Source organism: Saimiri boliviensis, chromosome 5 (assembly GCF_048565385.1).
Source record: "Saimiri boliviensis isolate mSaiBol1 chromosome 5, mSaiBol1.pri, whole genome shotgun sequence".
Classification (NCBI taxonomy): domain Eukaryota; kingdom Metazoa; phylum Chordata; class Mammalia; order Primates; family Cebidae; genus Saimiri; species Saimiri boliviensis.
In genome coordinates this window covers 125,003,506-125,018,567 of record NC_133453.1, presented here as the reverse complement: position 1 = coordinate 125,018,567, position 15,062 = coordinate 125,003,506, and the positions used below count along the sequence as shown (strand labels likewise).

Genomic DNA, 15,062 nt, shown 5'->3' with positions numbered 1-15,062 from the left:
AGGGTTATCTAGAAGGATCTAGATATATGTCAAGATCCTATGTCTCAGGGGTCCCTAACCCCCTGGCCACAGAGTAACACTGGTCTGTGGCCTGTTGGACTCTGAACCGCACAGCAGGAGGTGAGCAGCAGGTGAGTGGGCTGAGCTTCATCTGTATTTGTAGCTACTCCCATCGCTCATATCACCACCTGAGCTCCGCCTCCTGTCAGTCAGCCCCGGCATTAGATTCTCATAGGAGCACAAACCCTGTTGTCAGCTGTGCATGTGAGGGATCTAGAGTGCATGCCCGTTTTGAAAATCTAATGCCTGATGATCTGTCACTGTCCCCCATCATCCCCAGATGGGACCGCCTAGTTGCAGAAAACAAGCTCAAGGCTCCCACTGATTCTACATTATGGTGACTTGCATAATATTTCATTATATATTATAATAATAGAAATAGGCTGGGCATAGTGGCTCACGCCTGTAATCCCAGCACTTTGAGAGGCCGAGGCGGGTGGATCACTTAAGGCCAGGAGTTTGAAACTAGCCTGGCCAACATGGAGAAACCCCGTCTCTACTAAAAATACAAAAATAAGCCTGGCATGCTGGTGTGCACCTGTAATCCCAGCCACTCAGGAGGCCGAGGCTGCAGAATTGCTTGAACCCAGAAGGAGGAGATTGCAGTGAGCCAAGATTGTGCCAAGATTGTGCCAGATTGCACTGCAGTCTGGGTGACAGAACAAGACTCTGCCTCAAAAATAATGATAATAAAGTGCACGATAAATGTACTGCACTTGAATCATCCCGAAACCATGCCCCCAGCGCAGCCCCTCCCCACCATCCATCTGTGGAAAGACTGTCTTCCACAAAACCAGCCTCTGGCCCCAAAAAGATTGGGGACAGCTGCTAATATGGCTCCCTCAAGAACCCCTGCAAGTCCCCTGACCTGACCCCCATGCCTCCCACCCCAAGGCAGACATTCTGCCCTCTGTACACTCTTATGCACCCCTGGGTTGAACTCTTGCTGTTGGACATTTTGAAGGGTCTTCACATGTGGACTCTCAAAGTTCTTAACATTGGAACGTATTTATCCATTCAACAAACTCATTTGGGTGTTAGAGCCAGAGAAACCAGCCTTGCCAAGGGTCGTAAGGTATTGCCACGCCCAGAGGCGGCGCTTGAGGGAGATGACAGTTTCTTTCTCTTTCTTTCTCTTGGGACTTTAGGGAGATGATGGACAATTCACAATAATTGTGGGATCCACACTCAGAAATGAGAGCTCAAAGTCTTCTCTGCATGGATTGCTAAGTTTGCACTGGTTCCAGTCTTTAAGCTCAGTTTAACTTTTGTTAGGTATATTCTGTGGAATGCAGTTGCTAGTTTCACCCTTTAGCTGGACACATTGTGTCTGATCCATTCTCCCTCCCTCCCTTTCTTCCTCCCTCCCTCTCTCTTACCTCCTTCACCCCTTTCTCTCTCTCGCTATCCCTCTCACAGCCCCTTTCTCCCCGCCCTACCTGTTTATCTGCAGAGCAGGCATGTGCAGGGTATTTCTCACCCCTCTGGGGTCCTGAGCCTCTGACATCTGAGCCCCCTCCATCCACTGGGCCCTGTGCCCTACCCCCCACCGCCTCGATGCTGGAGCATCTCTGTGCTTACCAGATGTCTTCTACCCTCTGCTCTCGTGCTCAGACAGTGAGATGGGGGAGGGCTGCCTCAGAGCACAAACTAGTGGGAAAAGAGCAGCACCCCAAGGTGGGAAACACCGGGTGCCTCAAACAGCCAAACAAAACACTAAAAGAACAGAAGAGGCGGGAGGGAGCCCAGAGCACACCCAGTAGAAGACCGCCAAAGAAAGGCAAGAGAGCATTCCAGAGAGAGACCGAGGCCAGCCCAAAGGCTCAGAGCTGCCCCTGACTCCGCGGGTCCTCACTCTCCCTCTCCAGGCCTCAGTTTCCCTATCTGTAAATGGAGTGTGCCGCAAAGAACCTAGGTGGCACCTGGGGGAAGCCCCCAGGTCTGCAAGAGAGTAGGATGGGAAGGAGCAGGGGCCACATGGCTGGGCAGGAAAGAATGGGGGTGCCTTCAGGAAGCAGCAGAAGCCGGCTCTCTCTGGAGTTCTCTGCGTCCTCACAGCTTGTCCTGGGAGAGGAGGCGCCCGGGCTGTGTTCTGGGACCAGCTGCTTGGGGAGCAGTGGGTGGGAAAGTGGGTGGGGAGGAGGACCCAGTAACTGAGGCTGCCTGCACCCAGCCCCTGCTAATCTGCCAACGAGAACACGTGTTCATCACATTGTGTGGCGACAAAGCAGGGGCTCTGCAAACAGGGGACCTCTGGGTCTTTTGGCTTCTCTGCCTTTGATTCCAAAAGACGGGGGCGGTTGCAGGTGTTGGGGAACTTTTGCTGAGCGCTCCCTGTGCGCTGGGCACCTGATTTATCCCATTGCTTGCAGGGACTTCCTCATTTCACCTTCATATTTTACACAGAAGGACTTGAGGCTGGGAGACCTTAGGTATCTTATTGAGGGTCTCACAGCCGGGAAGGGGCATCAGGCAGATTTGAGTCCCTCTCTGTGCTACTCCAACTCCACCTCTTCTCATGTTGACCCGTAGCTTTTACTCGTGTTCGCCATGGGTTCCTCCAAGATGCTTCGGAGGAGAGGGTGTGGGGCCCAGCAGGTGGGACTTGAGGACACACAGAGGCCACTGGCCAGAGCAGCTCCCCTCCCTCCACGGGCCCCGTGAGTGCACCACCTCATTCATAGACGAGCCTGGGCTTGATTTCATGCTCTGCTGTCACCATCTGGAAATGCTTAGTAATTCTTTAACAAGGGGCCTGCATTCTCATTTAGCACCAGGCCCCCAGAGTCTATCATCTGTCCAGTTTTCACATAAGGTCTCACGTGAGAAAAGGGCTTGCTGCTGAAGACCCAGGAGGTTTGGGGACAGTGGCCTCTGGAGGAGCAGGAAGTCCCTGCACAGAGGTGACCCTGTGCTTTCTCTTTCAGCGAAACCATCATGTTTTTGCATCAGATCTTTTACCAAGGCCTGAAGGCTCGCATCTCCAGCTGGCCCACGCTGGTCCTGGGTGAGTAGCCACCCCTCACCGAGGCCCCTGGAGAAGTCTCCCTTCAGGGCCCACCCCAAAAGGCCGGGGCAGTTCTGTCCCTCTAGCGCATAATTGTGTCACTCTTTAAAACCCACAGAATCCCCGGGGCGGGCCAGGGTGGGGGGAGGTGCAGAAGAGAAAAGACAAGTTGGCAAACGCTGTATTTCTAAGAGGAAATGATATATTTTTAGTTTCCTATCCACGTCCCCCTTTTATAAGGAATGTATACACATCCATTTCAGAAAAATTGAGAACCCATAAAAGTAAAAATGTTTAAAAATATCAAGCATAGTTCTGCTTCCCAAAGATAACCACTATAAACACGTTGGTGTGTTTTCTTCCAATTTTTTTTCTGTGCATAGATCCTGGGTTTTTTTTCCACTTTACATAATTGCAAACATACTGAATATAGAATTTGTATCTTAGTGTGTTGTTTTTTTTTTCTTACTTAGCATTATCACATAAGCATTTTCTCCTGCCAAAAGCATGCTTTTTGATCACTGTGTAATACTCCAGTGCCCATGAAGGCACTGTCATTTATCCAACCGTCTGCCACGGTTGGCTCTTAAGAGCTTTCCAATTTTTTGTTATTAGAAATAATCATCTCTTCATAAGAAATTTTTTCCCTGTTAGAGATTATTTCCTTGGGATATGTTTCCAGTGAGCAGAACTGCTAAAACACAGAATGCAAACATGTAAAAGGCTCTTGCTTCGTACATACCATCTAGTTGTTTTCCAAGATGGCTGCACTGCTGTAAGTTTCACAAGCAATAGACAGAAGAACCTCCTGCATTTCACCCTCGACCTGAACCAAATGTCTTTTTTTTTTTCACTTTCTTAATTTGGTAGATCAAGGTGAGTATTGGTGTCACCTCCACTATGGAGGCAAAGAAAATGGCTTAGGGGGCCAGGCGTGGTGGCTCACACCTATAATCCCAGCACTTTGGGAGGCCGAGGCGGGTGGATCACGAGGTCAAGAGATCGAGACCATCCTGGTCAACATGGTGAAACCCCGTCTCTACTAAAAATACAAAAAAATTAGCTGGGCATGGTGGCGCGTGCCTGTAATCCCAGCTACTCGGGAGGCTGAGGCAGGAGAATTGCCTGAACCCAGGAGGCGGAGGTTGCGGTGAGCCGAGATCGCGCCATTGCACTCCAGCCTGGGTAACAAGAGCGAAACTCCGTCTCAAAGAAAAAAAAGAAAGAAAAGAAAAGAAAAGAAAATGGCTTAGGGAAGTAAAGGGACAGCAAAGGCTGCATAGGTGGAGGGCACAGAGCAGGCCCAGGCTCGGTTCTCCAGAGCTTCCCTCTACCTCCCCTCAGGCATGGAGGCTTCCCAGGGAGAGGTAGGCACTATTGTTTTTCTCAACTCAAAGATCCTTTCTCTATGGCAGGCGTCCCCAAACTACAGCCCGGCCCAAGGGCCGCATGCGGCCTCCTGAGGCCATTTATCGGGCCCCGCTCCGCACTTCAGGAAGGGGCACCTCTTTCATTGGTGGTCAGTGAGAGGAGCACAATATGTGGCGGCCCTCCAGCGGTCTGAGGGACAGTGAACTGGCCCCCTGTGTAAAAAGTTTGGGGACGCCTGCTCTAGGGTCAGAATCAGAAGCGTCCTTAGAAAGATAGGGTCTGCATCTGCAGTTTTATTGTTGAAGACACTGTCCATCAGGTGGGTGGTCACCCATCATATGAGCTCCCATTTAGAGTTGATTACAAAGAAAGCATGTTTTCTTTCTTAAATGAGGCTTGTAAGAAGATGTTTAGGCCAGGCGCCATGACTCACACCTGTAATCCCAGCACTGTGGGAGGCTGAGGCAGGCAGATCACCTGAGGTCAGGAGTTCGAGACCAGTCTGGCCAACATGGTGAAACTCCATCTCTGTAAAAAACACAACAATTCAAAAATTAGCTGGGAGTAGTGGTCCGCACCTGTAGTCCCAGGTGCTTGGGAGGCTCAGGTGGGAGAATCACTTGAACACAGGCAGAGGTTGCAGTGGGACTGCTATTGCACTCCAGCCTGGGCAACAGAGCAAGACTCTATCAAAAAAAAAAAGATAAAGAAGGTGTTTCACATGACTCCATCCCAGCCTATCCAGTGTTGAAGGGCAGAGATTTGAGGAGATTGGTCGGGACTTGGGGGCACTGGAAAGGCAGGTTACATTCCCAGGAAGCTCGAAACAGAGCTAGAGCCACAAGCCCTACCCAGGGCCCTGCCAAATGCCCAGCGAACTAGAAGGCACAGAGCCAGGAAGGCCTGCTGGGACAATGACACATGGACGAAGGAGCAGAGACTCACGTGCCATATGGTAGAAAAGCCCTGGAATGGTGGAGTGGAGGTTGGGGGCGTGATCAGGAGACCCAGCTCCAGGCCAGCTGCTGACTTCCCCTGTGACGTCAGATAGGCCACTTCTGTCTCAGGACGGAGGCTCCAGGAGGGAGGGAGGCCTCTTAAGGAGTGTCCTAGACCATCATATCACAGGGCACAGGGGCAGGCAGAGGGAGGAACCAGACGGCTGTGCCACAGAAGCCTCAGCTGACCCCGACCCGCAGGAAGCGCTGGAGAAGGAGTGGCCTCACGCTGATGTCCTGAATTGAAGTTGGGGAGGCAGCAGCCTAGGCAAGGCAGCCTCCTCCAGCTGAGAGCAATCCCTGGAGAGGGACCCAGCTGAGAGCCTTCGGCCACCAGCACTCCTGGCGGCTGGAGGCATCCAGGTGGCAGCGGCACCCCACAGTGCCCACTCCACCTCCTGTCTCTGACATTCCCATCACAAATGTCAGACTAAACACACACACCCCGCCCTGTCTCTGAGGGTCTGTGATTCTAATGTGGTCCCAATGACGGGGGCCCACCTACCGGCAGTGGATAGGGCAGTGTGCTGGGGTCATCCCCAAGAGCAGAGATGTCTCGGGTGGGGAAGCTGAACCTGGCCCCTGGCCTCTCTGGGTGTAGCTGGGGAGCTGGGGGCCTCGGAAGTGCTGTCCCCAGCAAGCTGCCCCAGCCACCGCGGACCGCCCTGCCCCGTCCTTCCAGCGGACCTGTTTGATATTCTGCTGCCCATGCTCAACATCTACCAAGAGTTCGTCCGCAACCACCAGTACAGCCTGCAGATCCTGGCCCACTGCAAGCAGAACCGCGACTTCGACAAGCTGCTGAAGCACTACGAGGCCAAGCCGGACTGCGAGGAGAGGACGCTCGAGACCTTCCTCACCTACCCCATGTTCCAGGTGGCGGCTGACCCTGCGTCGGCAAGCAAGGGAGAGGCGGGGAGGCAGGCGTGGGGGCGGGGCCGTGGCAGCGAGGGGCGGGGCCAGGCTGTGAGGGGCGGGGCCAGGCTGTGAGGGGCGGGGCCGGGCGGTGAGGGGCGGGGCTGTGGCAATGGGGGCGGTGCCGGGTGGTGAGGGCGGGGCCGGGGCAGTGAGGGCCGGGGCCGGGGCGGGGCAGTGGGGCGGGGCCTGGGCAGTGTTGGCACAGGGCTTAGCACGCACCAGCTCTGGGCTGCCGGAGTGGGCAGGGAAGGTGGTTAGGACCAGCTGGGTGAGGCCGGATGCAGAGCAAGATGACTGCGGGCCTGTCCACCCCACCTTTCCCTCCTGGCTCCTGAGCAGCCCCACCCACCCTCAGCCACAGAACAACCTTAGACAAGACCCTGAAAGACCTTCTACGTTAGAGTCTGTGACCAAAGGGCCGCCTGTCTCCTTCCCCCCGTTCTGCTCATGGAAGTTCTCTGGGCTGAAACATTCTCTCTCTCCCCTACCGCCCCCCTCGATCTCTCTCTCTCTTCTCCCCCACCCCACCCCCTTTCTTGCTCTCTCTCTCCCTCTTCCTCTCTCTCTCCTCCTCCGTCTCTCCCCCTCCGTCTCTCCTTCTCTCTCCCTCTCCCTCCCTCTCTCTTCCCCTCTCTCCCCACTCTCCCACTCTCCTCCCTCTCTCTCTCTCTCTTTCTCCCTCTCTCTTCCCATCTGCCCCGGCCTTGCTCCCCGGCCCTGTCTCCCTGGCTGTTTCTCCACCCTCACCCCTCCCACCTGCCTGCAGATCCCCAGGTACATCCTGACCCTCCACGAGCTCCTGGCCCACACGCCTCATGAGCACGTCGAACGCAACAGCCTGGACTATGCCAAGTCCAAACTGGAGGAGCTGTCCAGGTGAGGCCTGGCCTCAGTACACCAGATCGGCAGCACAAGGGGGCTGAGGACGCCCCTCCTCAGGAGTTCGAACCCCTGACAGAGCTCGAGTTCAGAAGGGGATTGAAAGGGAGGGCACAGCTTGCTGCAGCTCCAAGTAGAGTCCCCTGGAGTGGTCCTGACGGGGTCACAATTCAAGTCCTGGTGGGCAGGAATGGTGGGTCCTGTGCTGTCCCTGGCACAGATGGGGCCTGAGGAAGGGCCCTGAGCACTCAGCATCTCCCAGGAGAGGGAGGTGTCCAGGACTCCCAGGCACTCTCTGCCCTTTTTTTTTTTTTTTTTTCTGTTCTCCAGTGTCAGTGTGTCAAAACCTGTGGCCATAGGAGGGCTAGAGGAGGTCGTGGGTGTCAGGCCCTCGTGCGCTCACGACTCCAGCCAATCAGGAGCAGGTAGCGACAGTGGTGGGCCAGCACGTGGCTTGTCCAATCCAGTGCCCAGTTCTCTGGTCAAGGCCTCGCACGTGGCCGTCTTTCAGGCCCTGAAGCCCAGAGGGAAACTTCCTCTGCAAGGTCAGACATCGAGGAACACCGAGGGGGCTCTTGAAGCACCCCAGGCAGCAGATTGACCCCGGTGCAGTGGAAGCCAGGAGCGGGTTCAGGTCCTGGATGCATTTGGAAGGTGCAACCAACGGGCTTTTCTGATGGCTTTGATGTGGAGAGGGAAAGACTATAGAGTCAAGATGACTCTAGCATGTGGGGCAGAGCTGCCAGAGGGCAGAGGTGCCATTACCGGAGCCGGAAGAAACGGCATTGGGACAGGTGTGGAGGGGAGTTCAGGAGCTTGTTTGGGAGCGCACTGAGCCTGAGACACAAATATAGTGTCCAGGTGGAGATGAGAAGAAGGGACTGGGGAATGTGAGTCTGGAGTGGAGGGGAGAGAAATCTGGCAGCTGGCAGCTTGCAGGGGGTGTTCAGAGTCACAGCACTGGCGAGATTGCCAAGGGAATTAGTTTGGACAGGAACAAGGTGAGAACCAACAACTGAGACCGGGGTGTCCACCCTGTGAAGAGCTGAGGAGGGGCCTTGTGGTTAGAACTGGGCTACCAAGGGTTACAAAGAAGGGTTCAGTCTGCAGCGCCTGGGATCTAGCCCCATCCCTACCCAGAGCCCTGCCAAACACTCAGTGCCCTGAAAGTCTTCCTGAGGCCAGCAGCAGGTTACCAGTCAGGCCGCAGCTCCCAACTGGGCGGAGGGAGGGCCAGGCTGGACCAGCACAGAGTACAGGCTGCCCCCCCACCCCCGATCCTTCCATGACCCAGCCAGTTTCCACACCTGCGTGGAGAATCACGGCAAGGATCTCATCAGGGTGTGATAGCAGAGGAACAAAACCACCGAGCAGGAAGGTAGGGGGGGCTCCTGTCTTCCCATGCCCAGAAATCCACATCCTGCACGCTCTTCCTCAAGGGACAAGGTTCGGGACTCCTGTAAGGCAGCTGGCCTCCTCCTTGCTGAGGGGTACCCTATCCAGTTGCAAACAGAGCTGCAGGTGGTACGTGGTGTTGAGGTATTTGACATAAGTCCCCGACCCCTTATCCCCAGGATCCTGGGTGTGCAGCCTACTCTTCCTCCCATGCAACCGCCTGTACCTGACCCTGAACCCAGCCCTAGCTGCACAGAAGCTTTTCCTAACTCAGGACAGCGTCCCTTTCATTTTCCTCTCACACTCCCACAGGCAGGAAGCCATGAGATAGCCAACGCCGTCCTGCGCTGTGCTCAAAAACACTCCCTACCTCTGGGGACTGGGTAGAGATCCCCACCTGTTTATCCTGACCCCCGTATTCTCACTTTCCCACTGATAAGCCGAGTCATCATCTCCAGGGTTCCTGGGAGCCTTGCCGCCTGGAAACTCCCACCGCCTTCCCAGAGCTCCCCATCTGTGCGTGTGCATACGAGTCCCAAACACAAACCCCCAGCTGGGGCTGCAACTTACAACGTGTAAACTGCAGCTGTTCAGGAAAACTAGCTTTGCTACCTTGCCGTTACCCGTTTGTGTTTTACCAGATACAGGTTTCCCCCATAAAACCCCACCCTCATCAAGAGAAGTGGTTTGAATTGCCATTGGCTACTTCCAGAATGAATGACTCCATCTCTAGGAAACTAGCATCGGCCCCGAGGCACCCACCTCTCAAACATCACATGGGGACCTGGGCTTCCCAGAAGAGCATTGCTGGGGAAGAAAGGGGAAACTGAGGCTCCCAAGGAAGAGACTCCAGCTAAAGTCCCTGGCCCATTTATTAAAGAGCTAGTTGAATGAATTTAATCCTGAAATGCATGGCCTAAAGCAGGAAAGATAATAACTCTTTTGCAACCAATGAGAATACAACGGCAATCTCTACTAGCCTTTACTCCAGCAGCTGTCGTGCGCCAGCCATGGCATGGCAAGGCATGGGCCGGTTCCTGAAATCCCTTCATTCCACCTTCACCTCAGCATTCTGTAAATGAGGAAACTCAGGATCAGAGGGTTTGAGGAATTTGCTCCATGTCGTGCTGATTCAGTTACGCACAGATCCAGCTCCAGAACAGGCAGTGTCATCTTTCATTGTCGTGGGGTTTAAATTGGGTAATGTCCATGAGAGAAGTTTGTAAGCCACATGTATTAACCAGCCCTCCTGTTTGCCTTAACTAGAAATTCAGGCATCTAAAAGTCTTCGTACTTTGCTTGGAGTAGGTGGGGTATTTTTGCCAGAAGCCCCCACTTCCCACTCCCCAGCCCCTGCTCCTGCCAAATTCCTCACCCGCTTCCCAAGACTCCTGGAAACCCACCAAGGTGAAATTGGCAGCTCACACCCACCTTTTCCCAGCGCCATTTTTTTTAAAGCTATTGAATGGCGCCACCTCTTGGAAGGGAGGAGTATTACAGCAGTCGTGGGAGCAATAAATAGGGGAGTTGTCCATACTCCCTCCCAGAAGGGCCGGAGCCTTCAGAAATAGGCTAAGGTCAGTCATCCCCTGAGCCAGCAGGATTGCCACATGCTCCAAAAGATAAGCCATTTCAGGCTCAAGCAATATGAAGGATACAATCATGCAAATATTTGGAGAAAGAGCATTCAAGAAGAAGGGACAGCAAGTGCAAAGGCCCTGGGGCAGGACGAGGGTCGGGTCATGAACACAGGATGCCTCCTGTGCTCCCACATGCTTCCCAGTGCCGGGCTGCCCCTGCTGTCTGTTCTGCATAGTTCAGACTCTAAAATCTGACAGATCTGCTTCATAGCTGCTGACTTCTGTTTTCTTTTTTCTGAAATAACAACACTTGGCCTGTGAAGTGCCCTGCACACAGCAGGCACTCAGTAAATGCATGCTCCCTTCCCTCCATGACTACAGGCCCCACCTGAGAATCCGGGTGCCAGGCATCCTTCCTCGGTCTGGCCAGAAGCCAGGCATTCTCGCCTCCCTGGGAAGTGGGGGCAGCCCGTGTCTGACTGTGCAATTTCACATCCCTGCAGGATAATGCACGATGAAGTAAGCGAGACAGAGAACATCCGGAAAAACCTGGCCATCGAGCGCATGATCATTGAAGGCTGTGAGATCCTCCTGGACACCAGCCAGACCTTTGTGAGACAAGGTATGGCCTCTGAACCCTGCCTCCCCCACCCCAGTAGGTGGGCCCCGGCAGCGGAAGGGAGGCGGCGCTTGGGGACACCGGCAGTCGGTGTGGCTGCCACATGCCAAGACCTGCCAATGTGATTGCAGAATATTTCCAGGCTGCTGGCGGAATGCAACAGCTATATGGAGATGTCATATCTATACATATAGATGCAGATATTATTGGTTTTCACAGTCTCCTTCTCTCCAGATGTAAACAGAATTCTACCCAGATGGCCTTGGTTTGTCTATTGTATGTCATAGTAAACACCGACATGTCCTTTTTGGGGAGAAGGTGTGGGGCGGGGGATGAGGAAGCTAACAGTTGTCTCTGTGAGTCAGAAGCATGTTCAGTGTCTGGGAGGGATCACTGCTGGGTCCATCCCCCGTCCTTTCCTCGCCATTGTCTGCTGCTTTGGAGAGTCCACATGCACCAGGGTTCTCACGGGTAGAAATCTTCCCACGCTTCAGCCTCGATCATCTTGGGAGCAGTGTTCGAGAGACACGACAGGACCCTGTTGAGAGTGGCAGGTGAAGCCTCTCTGTGGGTCAGGGGACTGACCTCAGAACTGCAGTGCATTTGAAATTCATCACATTCAACTTCTGTGCTCTGTGGGAGACTCAGCTCCTGCTGGCATGCGTCACAGGTGACTTCCACCTCAAATGGACCTCCAGAGCCCCTTCTCTGTAGCCCTGGGATTCTCTGACTAATGAAATACTTACCAGCGCCTCCTGCTGGCCTGTGCAGCTGCCTTGGACAAGGGTATCACCTTTTCAGAGTTTTGTCCCAGCCCCTGTGTGTGGTGGCCTCTATGTCCTTCCCCAGGCTCACCCTGTGACCTGCTGAGTCCAGAGCCAGCCCTGCCTGTCTCTCGGCTCCCCCCGGGCTGTGCCGGGCATTCTCTATGCCAGAAGTATTCTCACATAGTATTTTAGGCACCCTCTGAAGGAACCCCAAGTGGACCTGGCTTGGAAGTAGCCCAAGAAATGAGCCCTCCTGGGGTGGGCAGTGTCCCCACAGACCAGAAATCTGCTCTATCACCCTGAGCCAAAGCATTTTCTCCATCTCCAGCTGGGCTGGACCTGGAGACAAAGTGAGTGGATTCTGCAAGGTGTTTCTCACTTCTCAACCATGCAACCAACACTGATACCTGTCCTGCTTATGCCAGCCTATGCGGGGTTCTGGGGATACTCAGAGAATAGCCCCAGCCCTGCCCTCCGGAAGCCTGTTGTACAGAGGGAGAGAGTCACGAGGGGACAAACACAGGAACATGAGCCAGGTGGATCTCCTCGATGCAAGACGCAGAGCAGTGGCCTCAGGCAGGACCAAGAGAGTCACGAGGGCTTTCCCAAGGATAAGCAGAAATTCGCAGGGAAGACAGAGTGAAGGAAGGGCTTTTCAGGACTGAGAGTGACACTCAGGCTAACTTGACCTACACTACATGTGAGGCAGAAGAAGGGGACAATGGCAAGGGGGCAGGCTGGGAGGTGTGCCCAAGCCAGACCACTGGGGGGCCTCGAGTGCCGGAATCCTGGGGACAGTGAGGACCTGCGGACGTCCGTGGGGAGGGGGCCTGTAGAATATGATTAGGGAGGGGAGACCAGAGTAGGGCAGCAATGGGTTTCGTGACAGGTGCCTACTCTGCTCAGTAATGATGTCCTAGAGCGCTGTGCTGAGGACTGGGAGGCTCTGTCTGGGCTCTGCAGTAGGGTGCGGTGATCGATTGGTGATGTCTGCCATGGCTGTGGACAGTAGGAATGCAATGTGTCTTTTTTTTTTTTTTTTTTTTTTTTTTTTTTTTTTTTTTTTTAATCTTAGTAGCTGTCTTTTTTACAAATAGGATGGGAGGCAGGGTTTGCCCTAAGCAGTTCCCAGCAGGAGTGCAATGTATCTTGTTAACCTCTCAGGGCCTGCAGCCAGCTCCTCACTTGTTTAGTCCCTCACCATCCCCAGACCTCAGCCCAGCCCTTCATTCTCACCACGTGGACCATGCCCTCTGGGGTTCCTTTGCTTGCTGAGGCCCTAGCCCCTGGCTGGGAGGTCAGTGGACCCTGCGTGCAGCTTCTCTGATCATTTCTCATCCCCCAGCCATCTGGCCCTGCAGAGAGGCCTAAAGGAGCATCCCAGGGCCACATTTGCCACTGGGAACCAGAAAGGACTTGTCCCACTGCTGCAGCCCCAGCATCTCAACCTTCAAAGCTGGGTCAGAGGCAAAGGTCACCCCGGGAAATGGGCTCAGGGTTTCTCTCCTCTACCCACAGGTTCCCTCATCCAGGTGCCCATGTCCGAAAAGGGCAAGATCACCAGGGGGCGCCTGGGGTCTCTGTCCCTGAAGAAAGAGGGTGAGCGACAGTGCTTCCTGTTTTCTAAGCATCTGATTATCTGTACCAGAGGCTCTGGAGGGAAGCTTCACCTGACCAAGGTAAGGGCTGTGGGAGGGGGGCTGTGAAGCCACCCAGCCAGGGTCACGCAGGCATTGTCCTGGCCATTGGGTCTGTGGCCCAGATGATGGGTGGAGCGTCGGAGACATGTACGTGCACACACACAGATACACACACCTCATAGTTTGGCCAGTTGGTGCGAGCAGAACTTGACCAGTTTTCCACTAGCAAAATCCTGGGAGATGGGAAGGTGAGAATCAAGGGCCTCAGATTCCCCACACTGGGCACCTGGGCAGAGGAGCCAGAGGGCCTGGAAGAACCCCTAAAAGGCATGTGTGTGTATGTGTGTGTGTGTGTGTATGTGTGTGTGTCTATGTGTGTTTATGTGGTGTGTGCATGTGCATGTGTGTGTATGTGTGTGTGGTATATGTGTATATGTGTGTGTCGATATGTGTTTATATCTGTGTGTATTAGTCCATTTTCATACTGCTATTAAACACCTGTGACTGGGTAATTTATGAAGAAAAACAGGTTTAAGGCATTCACAGTTCCACATGGCTGGGGAGGCCTCACACTCATGGTAGAAGGTGAAGGAGGTGCAAAGGCACGTCTTACGTGGTGGCAGGCAAAAGAGCGTGTGCAGGGGAACTGCCCTTTATAGAAGGAGGAGCAAAGGCACGTCTTACATGGCAGCTGGCAAAAGAGCACGTGCAGGGGAACTGCCCTTTATAAAACCATCAGATCTTGTGATACTTATTCACTGTCACAAGGACAGCACAGGAAAAACCCACCCCTGTGATTCAATTACCTCCCACTGAGTCCCTCCCATGACACGTGGGGATTATGGGAGCTACAATTCAACATGAGATTTGGGTGGGGACACAGCCAAATCATATTAGTATGTATGTATGTGTATATGTGTTTGTGTATGTGATGTGTGTGTATGTGCGTGTGTCTGTATTTGTGTGCATAGTGTGTGTACTTGTGTATGGTGTGTGTGTTTGTCTCTGTGTATTGTGTCTCTGTGAATTTGTGTGTATTTGTGTGTGTGGTGTATGGTATACATATGTGTGTATATGTGTTGTCTTTGTGTATATGTGTGGTGGGTATGAGTATGTGTTGGTGTATCTATATGTATATCTGTGTATGTCTATATGGATGTATATGGTGTGTGGTATATGTGTACGTGTGTGTGGTATGTGTATGTTTCTGTGTACATGTGTCTCTGTGTGGTGTATGTGTGTGTCTCTGTGTGTGTTTGTATTGTGTATGTATCTGTGTCTGTGTGAGGTATGTGTTTGTGTGTCTGTGTGTGGTGTGTGTGTGTCTGTGGGTGGTGTGTTTGTGGGTGGTGTGTGTGTGTGTGTGGTGTGTGTGTGTGTGTGTGTGTGTGTATGGTGTGTGGGGGCAGGGTGGAGGGCCTCCACTGGCTGAGGGCCAGGGCATCACTCAGCCTTTATTTCATTTCCACCCTAAAGGAGCTCTGACAGAGCCCCTCCGAGCGACCTTCTCAGGCATCCCCTCCTCCAGCACAGGAGCCCTGGAGGCTGCCGAACTGCTCCACACGGAGCCACCCTCGGGACCTCACAGCCCTGCATGAGGCCCCGGCTCTCAGCCAACAGCTCATCCCTAAAGGTGGAGGGAATGAGCGTCTCAGACCCACTCCTGCCTCCTTGCAGGCCCCAGGGCCTTTGCTTGTGCTGTCTTCAGCCCCACAGCCTCTCCTCCCCAGCAGACCTCCTTCACATACCTCAAGGCCTGTTCAAGTGCCACCTCTGCTGTAAAGCCTGTGGCCTGGGCAGGATCTCCTGTCCCCCAGCATAGCCCACT

The 15,062-nt window shown here is 53.8% G+C and overlaps 1 protein-coding gene across 2 annotated transcripts in view; it reads left to right on the top strand.

Moving 5' to 3' along the window:
• RASGRF1 (Ras protein specific guanine nucleotide releasing factor 1) overlaps window positions 1-15,062 on the top strand; it is a 128,544-nt gene that overhangs the window by 54,323 nt on the left and 59,159 nt on the right. For both annotated transcript variants that reach the window (XM_010350423.3, XM_003921695.4), the window contains exons 6-10: window positions 2,988-3,067; window positions 6,119-6,312; window positions 7,121-7,230; window positions 10,712-10,830; window positions 13,113-13,273. In XM_010350423.3, the coding sequence (XP_010348725.1) occupies window positions 2,988-3,067; window positions 6,119-6,312; window positions 7,121-7,230; window positions 10,712-10,830; window positions 13,113-13,273 (664 nt within the window). The remainder of the gene's footprint in view (window positions 1-2,987; window positions 3,068-6,118; window positions 6,313-7,120; window positions 7,231-10,711; window positions 10,831-13,112; window positions 13,274-15,062) is intronic.